The following is a 15,573-nucleotide window of genomic DNA, read 5'->3' on the forward strand; positions in this document are numbered from 1 at the left end:
TAGTTGTGGCATCATTATCTGCTCAGTCTACTACCCTTGAGTCTCTCCTTGATTAGCATCAGCACTGAGAAATCTAGTAGCAACCTACCATCTGTACTGCCCATAAGATCACAACCCTTTTGGCTTTTATGGGATGTAATAAACTGCGGTTTGCAGTTTCTGTCCCATTAAAGAACATTTTTATGTCTGACATAAAACCTCAGTGCTTTATGGCCCAAATGTATACAGATTGAGTTTTCAGAACATAATATGTGAATTTGTGTTCGAGCCTTTCAGTGATTACCAAAAGGTGATTGGTTTCAGTTTGGGTACAGCTGAGACCCCCACCCCAGTGGCACAGGAGGGGTGTTCAGGTCACCCTTGCTACAGAGCCCACGCTCAGCACTATAAACCTCTGAAAAGTCTCAGCTGCTCTGAATAATTGTCCAAATTGTGTAACTAGAGAGAGGCCAGGAGGAGCTACTGGGTAATTGAGAAGGACCATCACTCAGTCCTGCCCCTTGGGACCCACTTAGTGGATGAATAGCTATCATTTCTCTCATTTATCAAAGTGCTGTTACCCCCCAAACACAGCCTCTTCCCTTATCCCAGGCTGTCCCCCAGCCACCCATTGAGAAGAGTTATAATTTGTGAGTGGAGAACTCAAGGCCAAAGAGAGAATAGTGATTCCGTTCCTCATGACCAGGACTGGGATCCAAAGGCAGTGACTCCAAGCCTGAGGATAGTGCCTCTGGTCCTTAAAGCCAGACATCTTAATTTGGTGCTTCTCAAGCATTAATATGCACACAGCCCCCTCTGGGTGGCTTGTTAAGATGCAGCTTCAGACTCAGGAGGCCTGGAATGTGCCTAAGATTCTGCTTTCTTTACCAGGGCCAGTAGATTCCCAGTGATCCCTCTGCTCCTAGCAAAACCCTGTAGAGTAAGAGTTTTCTTAGTAAAGTCTTGGGCTGAGAGTCTTCTTAGCACAAGGAAGTTAATGAATATCCAGGGCGTCAGCCTCAAAGAAATCTAAGTCACAGCCAGCAGTGGGGTTCACAGCTGCTGAAACAGTCTGCCCTTCAGGTCAGGAGGTTCTTGGGCCTGAAGCATGCCAGGTAGCTGCCCAAATGTTGGTGTGGCATGATTCTCTAACAATGGCAAGACATGGTAAGGGGGAAGGCCTGGGTGCAGAGGCCAGTGAGGTGGAGAAACTAGTCAGAGGCATAGTTATAGATGGAAAGGCCATGCCTTCAGAGCCCTGGAAACCACCCAGCCTGTCCCGGTTCCAAAAGGTAGGGCTCTGTTTGCTCACATGATACAGATACAAGACTCGGTCTTGCAGGGGAGTCCAAGTGTTTCTCTTTCTGGCCCTCTCTGTCATGAACCCCCCCCCCCACCTATATCCCCAACCACTCTCCTCACTTTTCTGCATTTTCTTCTGCCCACAGCTCATTACAGGCGTCCAGCAGACAACAGAGAGGCATAACCAGGCCTTCATGGCTCTCGAAGGGCAGGTTATTTCTAAAAAGTTGCACGCCAACATCCGAGAGAAAGCCGGCCACTGGTTTGCCACCACCACACCCATCATTGGCAAAGGCATCATGTTTGCCATCAAAGAAGGACGGGTGACCACTGGCGTGTCGAGCATCGCCAGCGAGGACAGCCGCAAGGTGGCTTCCGTGCTGAACAATGCCTACTACCTGGACAAGATGCACTACAGCATCGAGGGCAAGGACACCCACTACTTTGTGAAGATCGGCTCAGCCGACAGCGACCTAGTCACGCTGGGCACCACCACCGGCCGCAAGGTGCTGGAAAGTGGGGTGAACGTGACCGTGTCCCAGCCCACACTGCTGGTCAATGGCAGGACTCGAAGGTTCACCAACATTGAGTTCCAGTACTCCACGCTGCTGCTCAGCATCCGCTACGGCCTCACCCCTGACACCCTAGACGAAGAGAAGGCCCGAGTTCTGGACCAGGCGAGGCAGAGGGCCCTGGGCACCGCCTGGGCCAAGGAGCAGCAGAAAGCCAGGGACGGGAGAGAGGGGAGCCGCCTGTGGACTGAGGGCGAGAAACAGCAGCTTCTGGGCACAGGACGGGTGCAAGGTTATGAGGGGTACTACGTGCTTCCTGTAGAGCAATACCCAGAGCTAGCAGACAGTAGCAGCAACATCCAGTTTTTAAGACAGAACGAGATGGGAAAGAGGTAACAAAATAATCTGCTGCCATTCCTTGTCTGGATGGCTCAGCAGGCGTAAACTGTGATCTCCTCTCCTAAGGAGATGAAGACCTAACGGGGCACTGCGGCCGGCTGCTTTAGGATAGCCAGTGGCAAGAAAGCTCACATTTTTTGAGTTCAAATGCTACTGTCCAAGCAAGAAGTCCCACATCCTGAAGTAGACTAAAGCCTGGCTGAAAATTCCAAGGAAAACAAAACAAATGAATGAACAAACACACAAAAATGTTCCAAGTTCCCCTAAAATATGACCCACTTGTTCTGGGTCTTACACGGAAAGAGAGACAAAAAAAAAAAGAAAAAAAAAAAGAAAAAGAATGCGAAATGTCCAAAAGGAACAAAAAGAACACAGCAAAACAAAACAAAACAAAACAAAAAAACCCGAAACAAAACAAAACAGCAAAGCAAACACACCGACCGACCCGGAAAACAAAGACCTGAAGACGGGAGGCCTCCGACTCCATTACCTCACTCACTGACAGGTGAGCGACGACGCAGAGACACCGAGGGCCGCGTCACAGACCAGCGAGGAAGGCGACCCAGACTTGCCGGACAAATACTTTAGACGTTTTTCGTTTAAACAAATACAGGTGCATTTAAAACTTTGGGGGTGATTTGTGTGTAGCGACTGGGGAGGGGGGGTATCAAAGTGAAAGAGTGAGCACTGGAAATACTTTTTAAAGAAAAAAAAATAAAACACAAGAAAAAAAACGCAATTCATATCAAAAATCAAAGCGAAATAATACCGTTCAGCACTTAACTTTCAGGTCCCAACTTAGTCTGGCCTGAGCTAATTTATTTGAGCGCAGAGTGTAAAATTTAATTCAAAATGGTGGCTATAATCACTACTGATAAATTTCATACTCTTTTGTCTTTGAAGATTCCATTGTGGACAGTAATACGCAGTTACAGGGTGTAGTCCGTTTAGATTCCGTAGTTCGTGGGTATCAGTTGCAGTAGAGGTGTGGCATTGTGACACTCTTGCTAACGGGCACCACTTCAGATCACCCTGTACATACATAAGCCTCAAGGCACAATCACTGTTTCAGATTTTAAATTATTAGTGTGTTTGTTTGGTCCAGAAACTGAGACAATCACATGACAGTCACCATGAGGAGAGAAAATAAAGAAAAAGAAAAAGAAAAAAAAACAAAAAAACAAACAAAAAAAAAAACAAAAAAAAAATGTCTAATAAGAACTTTGGTACAGGAACTTTTTTGTAATATACATGTATGAATTGTTCATCGAGTTTTTATATTAATTTTAATTTGCTGCTAAGCAAAGACTAGGGACAGGCAAAGATAATTTATGGCAAAGTGTTTAAATTGTTTATACATAAATAAAGTCTCTAAAACTCCTGTGGACACTGGTCTTCTGTGGAAATGCTTTGAGGTGAGGAAAAGCAAGTGTGGCTGGAGAGAGGGGCGCTGCCAAGACTCACAGGCCCAGGGGGTAGTTGAGCTTTTAGAGGTGCTTTTCTTAGACGTATTACCCTGTACTCCAAACTGCTCAAATTCCCATGTCACCCCTACTCACAATGGCACCCCTCTCTCTGGCAGCAGTGGAAGGAGAGACTGGGCTGGGATGGGGTGGGGGGGTGGCACCCGCTGGCCATCCATGCATGAATAGTTCCCTTCCAGGTCTCCTGGCACAGCCAGGCTTCTCTCTGCTGCCACATTCTCCCTCTGGGAGCTGCTGGCAGAACAGCCCCCATCCCGGGAGACCTGTGTATGGGTGTATGTAGATTTTCTTCCAGACTAGCTCAATTTACCCCAAAACTTACACACTTGCAACAACCTAAATAAGAAGATTTATTATTTGGATGAATTTTTGTGTTTTCTTTCCTCTATTCTAACTGTAAAAACTGTAATTCTACAGTCTGAATAAAAGTATGATTATTAATAAGTAATACTCATTGGTGCTTAGCATGTGCTAGGAAAAGCGGTAAGTGCTCTGCACCCAATGTTTTATTTTAATCCTCATCCTTTATTCAGTCAACATTTCACTGAAAGCTTTTTGGGTGCTTGGTCCTGTGCTAAGTTCTGAGGGTAAAGGAAGTAACCACAAACATGGGCCTCTGCCTCATAAAACATAGTCAGAGGAACAGATAGGACAATAAACCCAATAATTACAGCTGATCCTGAAACAACGCAGTTAGGGGCATTGACCCCTGCACGTTGAAAATCTGAGTAACTTATAGTCAGGTTCTGCATCGCAGTTGGTTGAATCCATGAATGTGGAAATTGTGAACAGAAAAAAACTCACATGTAAGTCGACCCATGTGGTTCAAATAGTGAAAATGACAGTGGTTTAAATGCCAAGACTGATGCATGTATGAAGTCATGCAAACACACATTTGGGCTGGGACCTAGACTAAGAATGTCACAAACATTGCTGATACTGAAAGTTAAGTAGCAGTTAAACAGGTGAAGAGAAGGAAGTGCATTCCAGTCTAGGCAACAGTGTGTGCAAAGGCACTGTGGAAAGACTGGTAAACTGGAACAAAGCTCAGAAGAGGATAGAGCACACAGACTGAAGGCTAGCAATGTTTATCTTTTTTTACATTAAAAATGAGGGTATTGTTAAAATTTCATAAGCAAGGGCTAGGGATGCAGTGTGAACAGTGGGGGGTTGATGTGGTCGTGTGCAGGAGCTGAAAGAACAGATGGATGAGCAGCAACCTGAGATGAAGCTACTTTGAACTACAGAGGAGAAAATGGAAGCAACTTGAGTGGATAGATGACAAGGATGAACTCCTGGTAGCAGTAACTTCAGGTGAGGCCAATTATCAAGCAGCCATTAGTATTAGAAACAGGTTCAAACCCAGAGAGGGCTGATTTCAAACCACCTCCAGGAAGCCAGGAAGCCTGCGTGGTGTCACCCAGGGACCCTCGTGTGCCCTGCATTACCCGTCTTCCCCACCAGCCGACCTGGCAGGGGCGGTTCCCAAGGTGGAAGGCAAGGGAGAGAAAAGCAGGGCTGGCCTGTTTTAACCCAGGCATCAGCCCTCCTGAGTGCTATTGACATGACCAACAGAAGGAGCTCTAATTTAGTAAAGCAAACAGAAAAAAACCTTCAAGAGCTTCCTTCTCGGATGCACCTGTGAACACCCTTGTTTTCCCCTCCCCCACCCCAAGTGCAGTAAATTTGACCTGTTTCCCTCCAAAAGGGGGATAAGCAGGCAGCAAATCCTCCTCTGGTGTGATTTTGGTCTACCTCCCTGCTTTAATTCTGCTGGTGTCAGCACCCTGCGGATAAAGACTTACACCGTATCTCCAGCTGGCCCTGAGGCCAACTGAGTCCTGGATTTTGGAAGCTGTCAGGGATTCACTCATCTGTGGTGTCTCTCTGGGGAAGATGCAGCTAGTGGGGCCAAGAAGACAGGGAGCTGATCTCACGCAAGACGCCACTGAGGAGCATGCTCAGAGCATGGCAGATGTACCCCTGGGTGAGTACATAGTGTGGCACACGGGAAATCACATCACCGGAATTTACTAGGACCTGAAACTCTCCTCTCTTGAGTCAACCATTTTTGAGTCACCCATGAGTTTCCTATTACACTCAGGCCAGCCTGTAATACACAACATCCCATAATATGGGAACAGGAGATAAGCTTAAGTAAAAATTCTCTACTGCCTTTCCCCAGGCAAGTCCCAAAATGACCAGTGAAATGTTTGATCTCTCTCAGAAGTAGCTGCACATTGATAGAGAAATCTGGAAGGACAGGGAAGAAAATGAAGTCTGAAGTCAATCTGCCTGGGAGCAAATCCTAACTGGACCACTCACTCCACATGGGAACTTGAGACGGTCCATGTATTAATTCAAATCAATAGCACTCACTGCTTTAGGAGAGAAATCCCATATAAGTCAACACAAAAAAGTTGAATTCTCACTCAGCATCCACTGTCGGTCAGGTGTGGGCGTGGCTCCGTCCTCCACAGTCACTGGACATCCCAGCTCCCTCAGTCTTGTAGCTCAGCCTTTTTCTCGGTCCTCAGAAGTCCTCTCCATGTATCTGGGTGATGGACAAAGAGCTCTCAGATCACATGTGTAACTAGTGGCCACACCTGGAAATGATATCGCTCACCTACCCTCTCTTTCCACCTACTTCAAAAGAGACTAGAAAATGTAGTCTGGTTAAGAATCCAGGAAGAAGGGGAGACTGATATTGGTGAGACCAAGCAGCTTTTGCCATTTAACTCGCATCTGTGAGCCTCAGTTTCCTCACCTACAGGGCTGCTGTGATGATTAAATGAGACACTGCATTTTCAGACACATGGCGAGTACTTATGTGTCTGAGTCCAGCAAATGTTTATTTTTATTATTTTAAAATTATTGTTCCAAACACAGGCTTAAGGTGGTGAGAGTGGAAACTGAGGCATCACCTATTCATCACACACACAGGGATTTTCATATAAGAGTTGGGGAAGTTAGGGGAGGGCCTTCTCTAAAATCCTATGGCAGTGAACCCCACTCTCACCCCCAGGGACGGGGAACGGTTTCTGCTGTCAGTGTGAGAGCCCCACTTCTCGGGACTTTTCCAAAGGGTGACATTTAGTGTGTGGAGGTTCTGGGAGACTGGCCACTCGGCCCAGCCACTGGAGAGCTATTGCCACTCACCATCCCTGAGCACGATGTTGTTCCTGGCATTTTCAGAAGCTGGTAAGACACAGATCAATAAGACAATCCAAAATCCACCTCCAAGTTATAAGGAGGAAGTCACAAGCCTGGACACAGTGGCTCAAAGTGACATAGGAGCACCACCCGAGCACATAAGCCCAGAGCAGAGGGCCCGGAGATCTCGGCTCTCAGTTAAGGGAAGCCAGATAGAAAAGGTGGCTGAGGGCACTTGGCACTCAGAGAACACAGGCCGCAGGAGAGGCCAAAAAGGCTGGAGCAGCAACTGCATTGAGCACCGTTCTGACATAGTAGAATCATACAGGGAGTGTGTTAAACACACCCAGGACCTGCTGCCCGGGGTAATCAAAGCAGAATCACGGGGCCACGGGGCGGTTGGAAGCTGAAGCCTGAAGCACTGCATGGTGCCTGAAGGGGGTTGGGCAGCCTGAGCTGAGGTCTGTGGGAGATGAGGCAGAAATGGACACCAGGCTAAGTGGGGCCTTCTCCTGCAGGTAGAGAAGGGCCTCGGCAGGGTTCTTCAAGATTAGGAAATCCCTCAACTTGCAAAGTGGAGAAAAAACCGGCAGAAAGACTGGAACAGCCCAGGTGAGGGCATAGGGATGGAAGGAAAGCTCCCAGGCAGGATTAGACTTGGAGAGTGAGGAGGAGCTTCTGGAACACTCTCAGAGCTGGGAGCTGGGCCTTTACAGGGTGGGTAGGACACTAGGACAGGATCTGTCCCCAGGCAGCTTCAGGGGTCTCCCTCCAGGGGAAGCCTCAGGCCCACCAACATACCTTCAACTCACTCAGGTGAAGGGACAGGACGCCGCAGGAGAAGGGTTTGAGAAGTCTAACTGAGCCCACCTTCAGGCATCTCTGGGGCGTCCCAGCCAGGACTATCCAGGGAGTTCTGATGGACCAGGCCCACGGTCGAGACCCACCTTCAGTCCTGAGGTAGCCGGCAGCCAAGTGCTCCCTCCTAAGCCCAGAGCGGGCACGCTAGTTGTGGGGCTGTGGGGCCGCCCTCCAAGAGCCAGGCTGTACAGCACCGCGTCTTCCCCGCACTGCCTTCACCTGTGCCCAAACCCCGCCTTCCCTGCCCCCCTGCGTCCTGCTGCTAGGTGCGGGGCCGCCGCTGACCACGAGGTGGCAGCCTTTCCCCTGGAATCTTCCTGCGCAGCCTGGGCAGGTGTGGTGAAGATCTCAGCAGCCACAGACCGAAGAGATGCTTAGTCCTGGACCCTGGCAGGGGCACCTAAAAGAGGGCCCTGGAATTGGCTGATTTCTGGGAGGAAGATTCCGAAGACCTGCCCTGGGAAGGGCCAGCCTCCATTCGGAGCCCAGCTCCACCCTTTTCTCCTTGGGAGATTTCCACAGATCCCTTCACCTTCCGAGTCCCACTTGTTACACAGGAGTAAAAATACCTACTTTACAGGGTTATTTGGAAAGACTAACAAAAATTATATACGCAAACTGCTAGACAAGGGTCCAGCACTTAGTAATAATGGCAAACTACTACTAAAGGGACATGGTCTTAAAAAAAATCACTTAAAGCTCCTGCTACTTCCCTTTCTAGCTAAGTCTAAGCTCTTCACCAAACCTTGAAACCTCAGTTTCCTCCTCTCAAATGGGTACAACACGATGTCAAAGGATGGTTGTGATAGGCACCCCGTCCAGCACTGGGCACACTGTTGTTGCTGTCAGCGGTGAGGACTGAAGGAGGACTCTGATCCCCAAGTCAGCTAGACACACTCTGGGCTCTGAAGCTCAACTTCCCTTTCTAGCTAAGTCTAAGCTCTTCACCAAACCTTGAAACCTCAATTTCCTCCTCTGAAATGGGTACAACGCGATGCATAGGATGGTTGTGATAGGCACCCCGCCCAGCACCCAGCACACTGTCGTTGCTGTCAGCGGTGAGGACTGAAGGAGGACTCTGGTCCCCAAGTCAGCTAGACATGCTCTGGGCCCTGAAGCTCAACCTGTTGCGGACTAACAGGATCCAGTTCGCGTTCCACCCTCCCAGCACGCAAGCTAATAAAGCAGCTAAAGCAGTGGGATCTCCCTGGGCAAACAGGTCCCAGAGGAAGGAAGCACAGATGAAAGTCACCTGTACCACCTCAAACACCCCACCCAGGATCCATCCTGCCAGAGATGAAGCAGGAATCCTTACCTGGATGCTCAGTTACAGGGGCATGGAGGTGGGGTAACCAGCTGGCACCTTGACCAGCTCCACAGCAGGTCCCACAGAATCAAATCTCCTTGAGCCCCTCCCCACCCAGCGTTGGTGCTCATGGGGGAGGCCACCCTCCTAGAGCACTCCCCTCCCTGCTCACCTTCCAGTGGTCCCCTTCACCCTCTGAACCCTATTCCACTGGAAGCAAAAATGATCTCCTCCTCCTTATGCTTTCACAAAGCCCTTTCACCCGCATTAATTGACCTTGTTTGAATTTCCCAACTGCTCATCCAGACGATGCAAACTGAGGCTGAGAGAAGTCAAGGAAGTGACAGAATAACAGCCCACTCCACCCTGGGTAGCTGGAAGCTACTTTTCCTCTCGGTCTACTATCCCATTTTTTTTTTCCATTTTCATTTGTCACTCCCTGGACAATCCCTTACCACACTGTTATCTCAGCCAAATACGGGCAGATCTTATTCCAAGGCAGGAGCCACCCCAGACAGAAGGAATCTGCTCCATTGACTCAGTCAATCACGTGAACATCTATCCTGCAGGAGACAGGGAGGGGGTGCGGTGGGGGGAGACATGGAGAAGAACATGGACTGGCTTCTGCCCCCAGGCTGCATCACTATCCGGATCTTTCTCCACTTATACCCCAATCACCCCATTGTCAATTGAAAATACCCTTCTGAGAAGATGGAAGGAACATGGGAATTACAGCAAATCCTGGACTACTAGAGTGATGGGAAGGGTGGGGGTCAGATGAGGAGAGAGGAGGCCCAAGGTCTAGGCTAAATTACTATCGGTGCTGGGCCTCCCCGGTGGCGCAGCAGTTGAGCACTGGGTTGCGAAGCTGCCCGCGATCTCTGCGGTGCCAGTTCGATCCCCGGCTGCTCCCCGGCCACCGGAGGAGGGTCCCACATGGCGCGCAGACCTCTCCTGCCGCCCGCTGCTCCCCTCAGCAGTGTACTTCGGTCCTTCTGCCTGCTCTGCTCCCCGCTCTGGCTCTGGTGAATTCTCTCACCCTCCCTCGCTTCTGACTGTACGCAGTGCATGTATAAACAAAACAAACAAACAAATAAATAAATAACATGCCTCTATAAAAAAAAAAAAATTACTATCGGTGCTTTGATGGTGAGGTAGGGTAGAAACATACTTTGGAGGGATGTGAGTTTATTCCCCTAAACCATAAGCAGTGCTGCAGAGCAATACTATCTCAATAAAGAAAAAAAAAATAAGTGAAAAACAGAAATTAAAAAAAAAAAAAGAAAGAAAGAAAAGAAAATACCCTGAGTGGGAAATGCATTTATTGCACCTCAACTCCCAACATCCTAGCTTAGCCTCACCTACCTGAAACTGCTCAAAACACAAGATCCTACAGCTAGAAAAAGTCACCTACCACAATGCCTATTTTATAATAAAGTGCTGAATGGCTCCTGTCATTTATTGGATGTCCTGGTGTGGCTGACAGTGAGCTGTGCTCCCTCACACCATCCAGCACCCCAAGAGAGGACTGCACCACCGATCCCTAGCCCCAGAAAAGATGGAATTTCAAAATTCAAAGCAGGGTTTTACTGAATGTGTATCACTTTTATCCCATCCAAAATCAAAAAGTTGTTAGTTGAACTAACAATTGGGGACTGACTGTGTCAACCAGTGGTAAGTGACAGAATCCCAACTCAAAGTAAAAGCTGGAGAACCCAAAGCCATGGCTGACTTCAGGCACAGTTGGATCCAGTAGTTTCAGTTCAGCTTCCCTTGGGATGTGTGGCCTTATTCCCGGGTAGGCTGTCTCCACCAAGAAGACTAACAGCCCCAAACCTATATCCTTGTGACACTGGTAGAAATGACAGTAACCCTCTCTCCGGCTCACAGAAGATCTTGAATTGGACCCAAACCTATGAGCCCTGTTGGGCCATAAAGATGGGGGAAAGGTGATGCCCAGGGAAGATGGCTGCCTAGACAAAAATGTGTTAGCTGCAGATTTATTTATCTACTGAAATCAGCTTTGTGCATTCCAGCAAAGGTGTTCACTAGACAAAGCCAAGTGCTGGGGACACAAAAATGACTAAAACCCAGCCATCCAGAAGCAGTCCAAAGCAAACAGACAACTGCAACACCAGCTAGAGGTGGGGGGCCTGATGGGGCAAGCTCATTCAGCTCTGGTGGGGGCTTAGAAGAAAAGACATAGATGTGTGCATCAACAGCACATTGGGAAGGCCTGGGTCCAACCTTGACAGCCAACAAGGCACTCAGCCCCTTAGGGTGCCCACCTCCTGCAGACACCTTGGACATTCCCCTCCTCTGAGAAGGCAGGAAGCCTCTCTCTAGCCCCAATCTGGAGACCCTGTCCCTGGGCAGATGGCATGGGGGAAGTCAGCATTACCCTATTTCATTCAGAGCCCCAATCCCTTCCTCCACACATGGGGAGCAGGACTTCTCCACACGGTCAACCACTTTGTAAGCACAGGTCATTCTGCCCTGCAGGCCAGCCTGTGTTCTAGTGCAGGGTTTTGCCATCCGGGCACCATTACTGTTTAGGGTGGGTGACTTGGGGAAGGGCAGAAAGGGAACTGTCCTGTGCATTATAAGATCATCAGCAGCATCCCCCCTTCTAACCCCTGGCCCAGTTGTGAAAGCCTGAAAGTTTCCAGACATTGCCAAATGTCCTCTGAAGAGGGAAAATTGCCCTCCATTGAGAATCACCATTCTAGCACATTCACTCCCCATTTCCTCCTCATTTCTCCCCAACTGCAGATCCCTGCCTTTGAAAGGAAAAGTGTCTGTCTTGGGGTGAGGACGGTTCATTCTCCCTAAAGTGACCTTTATCAGCACTTGTCTATATTTATCCAAGGGACATACTCAACCCAGGGGCTCTGGAACTTAGGACTGTGTCTCCACCCTGATTCTCCTCTTCTTTGGACTCCAACACCCAGGAGCTTCTCAGAAACTGGATTCATGAGCTAAGTGTGGAGGAGAGATGCATTCCTCTCTGGCACTACCCCGGCCCTCCCATGACTCCCTCCCAGGCCTCCTGAGGGACCATCCAACACCCCTAAGACAGAATAGCTGCAGGTTCCATGCAGTGAGGAACAGTCATGGCTGTACCAGGGGGAGTGTCAAAGCAATCCAAAGGAGAGAAAGACAGCAGAGAGGAGGCTGGGGACCTCTGGGGCCTATCCCAGGAGTTGGGGGAGGGGTGCTATGCTGAGATGACAGTGTAATTTTTTATTTCCCCCCATCCTATCCCATACCAGGGGTCACACAGCTCTTGCAACGGAGTACTTAATGGTGGCTGATGACCCCTAAATAATGTTCTCTGGGTAGGGCTTGGGGTGCAGCCATCGAATCGATCTATAGCATTTCTAGAAAGTGTGAGCTGATGTCCATCAGCCCCCAACAGTAAGGCGTGAGGGCTGCTTGGAGGAAGCAGTGTTCTTCCCCAGAGCACCTATCTGCCATATTCTTTTCCTTCCTTCTTTTACTCTCAGGACATCCACTGGCTGACCTTTGGGGTTTCACAGCACTGTAAGATGCATTGAGCTTCCTCAGGACATTGGCATGGGGGTAAGGAGAAAGGACTGACCAGGGAGAGGGAGCCCAGGAATGTACTGCAGATGGGGTTTTGAGGGTAGGGTGTAAACCCAGGGTCTGCATCAAGTGCTACGTCCTGCAGAACACAGAACTGCAATCACATTGTGTGTTCCCCTCTGTGTAGAGCAGCACATGGGATATGCCTGGGTAAGTACCGGAGTGTGGTGTGTGCGTGCAGTCACGATATTCAGTGTCGGCTACCTGGAGGAAGAGCACGAAAGTGTGTGTGCATGAAACACATTGCAAGGGCCACAGGTAATGTCTAGTGCAGGCTTCAAGGTGATAGGATGAGCTACATAGGTCGAGAAGGAGTATATATAGGAGATGCAGGAAGCATGGGCTGGAGGTGTTCACATTTACTCCTCACCCCTCTCCCCCAGCACACACACCCCACGCTTCTCCCTGGACAAAGGAGAGGCACGAGTCAGGGTAGAATATTACTCAGTATGTGACACGTACTACATATAAAAAAGCACAACAGCGTGTCCTTCCTCCTTTGACCTCATAGGTCAAGTCATGTGACAGCCTAACTCCCGAGAGGATATATAGGGCATGTAGTTCTTAGCATGAGTTTTGGAATCAATGATTTGAGTTTGAACCCTGCTATCCCACCTGCTTGCTATGAGTCTTGGACGCCTCTGAAACCTCCCTGAGACTAACTTCTTTATTTGTAAAATGGGGGGAAATGAGACCCCACGTCTGGTGTGGCGGTTCTGAGCATTCGGTGAGACCCAGGGGAGTGAAGCGTTTGCAGAGATGGCACAGTCCTAACTGCTAGCTGCATGCTGAGTGGGATCGCTGAGTGTCACCTCTCCGTCCTGCAGGACAGAGAGCCTGGGCTTGGCAAAGGCAGCCTGTCCTGGGGTAGGAAAGCCTACAGGAGGAACTGCTCAACAAAAGCAGTGATGATAAAGTGATGATAAAATTAAAGAACAGCTTCCAACCAAAGAACATTGCTGGGGGACGGGGTCAGAATGGGCCAAATATGAAACCAAGGGTAGACTGAGAAGTCGTGCATTAAAACTCACAAACTCAAAGTTGGCTGCGTCAAACCTAGCCAGTAAAAGGTTCTGTGAGGGAATTTACATGTATCCAGATGTTCTCCAACAATAGCACTTATGAGAATCTTGAGGGTATAATCCCTCAGCTTTCTCAGCAAAAACCCAAAGTAGAAATAAGATTCCATTGAAAAGCTTTGTAATGTGGCTTTTATGTAATGATAAAACTCAACTAGATTCACAGAAAATCAGCAATATTTTCTAAAGAATTATACATTCAGAAACATTACCACCTTGGCCTGAAGAGACAGAAACAGTACAAAATGAAAAGTGACCTTTGCTCTAAAAATTGTACTATAAAGAAGCAGGCTGAAAAAAACTACTCAGCTGCAATGAAATAATAGAGGAAAATTCCCCAAATCTGGAGAAGAAACTAAATATATAAATCCATGAAGTTAAAATACTTGCTATCTTTCATGGCAAAAAAAAAAAAAAAAAGGATTATTCAGAGAAAGGCATGGAGAACTATGAAGAATTATTCCCAGGCCTAGAGACCTAGTCAAAAAGTTTGTAACACATACTGACTGAATCATAACTGCTCGGAACAGTCACTGCATTTCCCCCATTTTTGTTTAGTTTAGTTTTTTTTTTTTGTTCAGAAACATCTCTAGCAGGTACCCTGTACCTCTCCTGTCACTGTTTACTGGGTTTTTGGAGAGGGACAGATCATTGTCTCTTTAGTTCACAAATGTACAGCCCAAGAGGAACTATACTTGAGTTACCTCACCCAAGAAAATATACCCAAGGACCTTTATCCACAGGTAAACCTTATTCAAATGTCTTCATTGTACTGGAGCTTAAAATCCAATCAATTCAAAAGCAAAGTGGTAACAGCTGTGATAGTGGTGCTCTATCAGTGGAAAAGAGAGGGTCAGTTTCATTTTGGTCTGTTTCCTCAGTTCTCTCAGCTGGAGCAATGCTCTCTCTGGAGCATTCCTTTCCATACCCTTGTCTTCTCCAGGTAGATCCTCCTGTGGCATGTGGAAACCATACTCAAGAAGCCTTTTCCCAAGGACAGGACCTGAGTTCCCACCAAGTCCCTATAGATCCTGACCAGTGTAGGCCTCAGAGACAGCAGGGCCCAGGTGCCTGACCTGCCACGGCCCAGGAAAGCACTGGGCAGCAGGGTCTGTGGTTTGTGCCACCTTAGGAAGGGCAGGTGATATCTGGAGGGCGGCTTCCCTGGTCGGTGGCAAGGGGAGACAGAGAGTGGCCAGGGCTAGAGCATAAGGGCTGAGAAAGCTTCCCTTTCAAATCATCTATTCTCCAGCCCCCTCAGTCTGATTTTGCTAAGGAAGTTTACATTCCTCTTGCTGAGGTTCGGGGCCTTGGCAGGCCTGGGTCAACTCCTAGAGCTCCTGGAGACTGCCTATGCCCCCAGGGCACCAGGCCTTCTAGACAGGGGGCGCCTCAAGGAACTGCACCAACTGTCCTCTTGCCAACAGGCCCGGGCCAGCTCTGTCCAGTCAAAGGCCTGCTGGAGCAGATCCTGGTTTGGCACACACGGAGGCGTCAACGCCCCAGCCACCACCCCCGCTACTGTACCTTGACGTCAGGACTGAAAAGTGAGCTTTTCCAGGCCCTTTGCTGCTGGAAGAGGAGACAAGGAGTCGCGGAGCCCTGGAGGTGGCCTCAGGTGTAACACATCTGTGGGCTCCCCACCGCACGACCCTCCCCTTTGCGTTCCTGGCAGTGCAGGTTCCTACCTCCTTCGGGTTGGGCTCGCTCTGGGAAGTGCACTTTCTTCTGGGCCTTCTCCACTGTCCTCTGAGATTCCTCTGGACCCAGGGCATCCCTGTTCATCCCTTACTTCATTTGCAACCAGTTCTTGACTGTGGTGCGTGGAGGTCATATTCCGGGAACATTTTCCCAAGCTGTGGGAGCTGGGGTCGTGCCAGTCCAGCGCGACC

At 48.9% G+C, this 15,573-nt stretch overlaps 1 protein-coding gene and 1 long non-coding RNA gene across 8 annotated transcripts in view; one reads left to right on the plus strand and one right to left on the minus strand.

Moving 5' to 3' along the window:
* TENM2 (teneurin transmembrane protein 2) overlaps positions 1–3,522 on the plus strand; it is a 3,493,894-nt gene extending 3,490,372 nt beyond the window's left edge. For all 7 annotated transcript variants that reach the window (XM_054691588.1, XM_054691585.1, XM_054691584.1 and 4 more), the window contains one exon: positions 1,428–3,522. In XM_054691588.1, coding sequence (XP_054547563.1) covers positions 1,428–2,189 — 762 coding nt within the window. In that variant the 3' untranslated portion in view covers positions 2,190–3,522. The remainder of the gene's footprint in view (positions 1–1,427) is intronic.
* LOC119236695 (uncharacterized) overlaps positions 1–15,287 on the minus strand; it is a 44,833-nt gene extending 29,546 nt beyond the window's left edge. The window contains exons 1-2 of the long non-coding RNA XR_005123148.2: positions 15,209–15,287; positions 6,109–6,230 (exon numbers count right to left, since the gene is read on the minus strand). This is a non-coding gene — a long non-coding RNA (uncharacterized LOC119236695). The remainder of the gene's footprint in view (positions 1–6,108; positions 6,231–15,208) is intronic.
* Positions 15,288–15,573: the final 286 nt, after the last annotated feature.

The sequence above is a fragment of the Talpa occidentalis genome, unplaced genomic scaffold, assembly GCF_014898055.3.
Source record: "Talpa occidentalis isolate TD23 unplaced genomic scaffold, MPIMG_talOcc4v2.1 talOcc4.9, whole genome shotgun sequence".
NCBI lineage: Eukaryota > Metazoa > Chordata > Mammalia > Eulipotyphla > Talpidae > Talpa > Talpa occidentalis.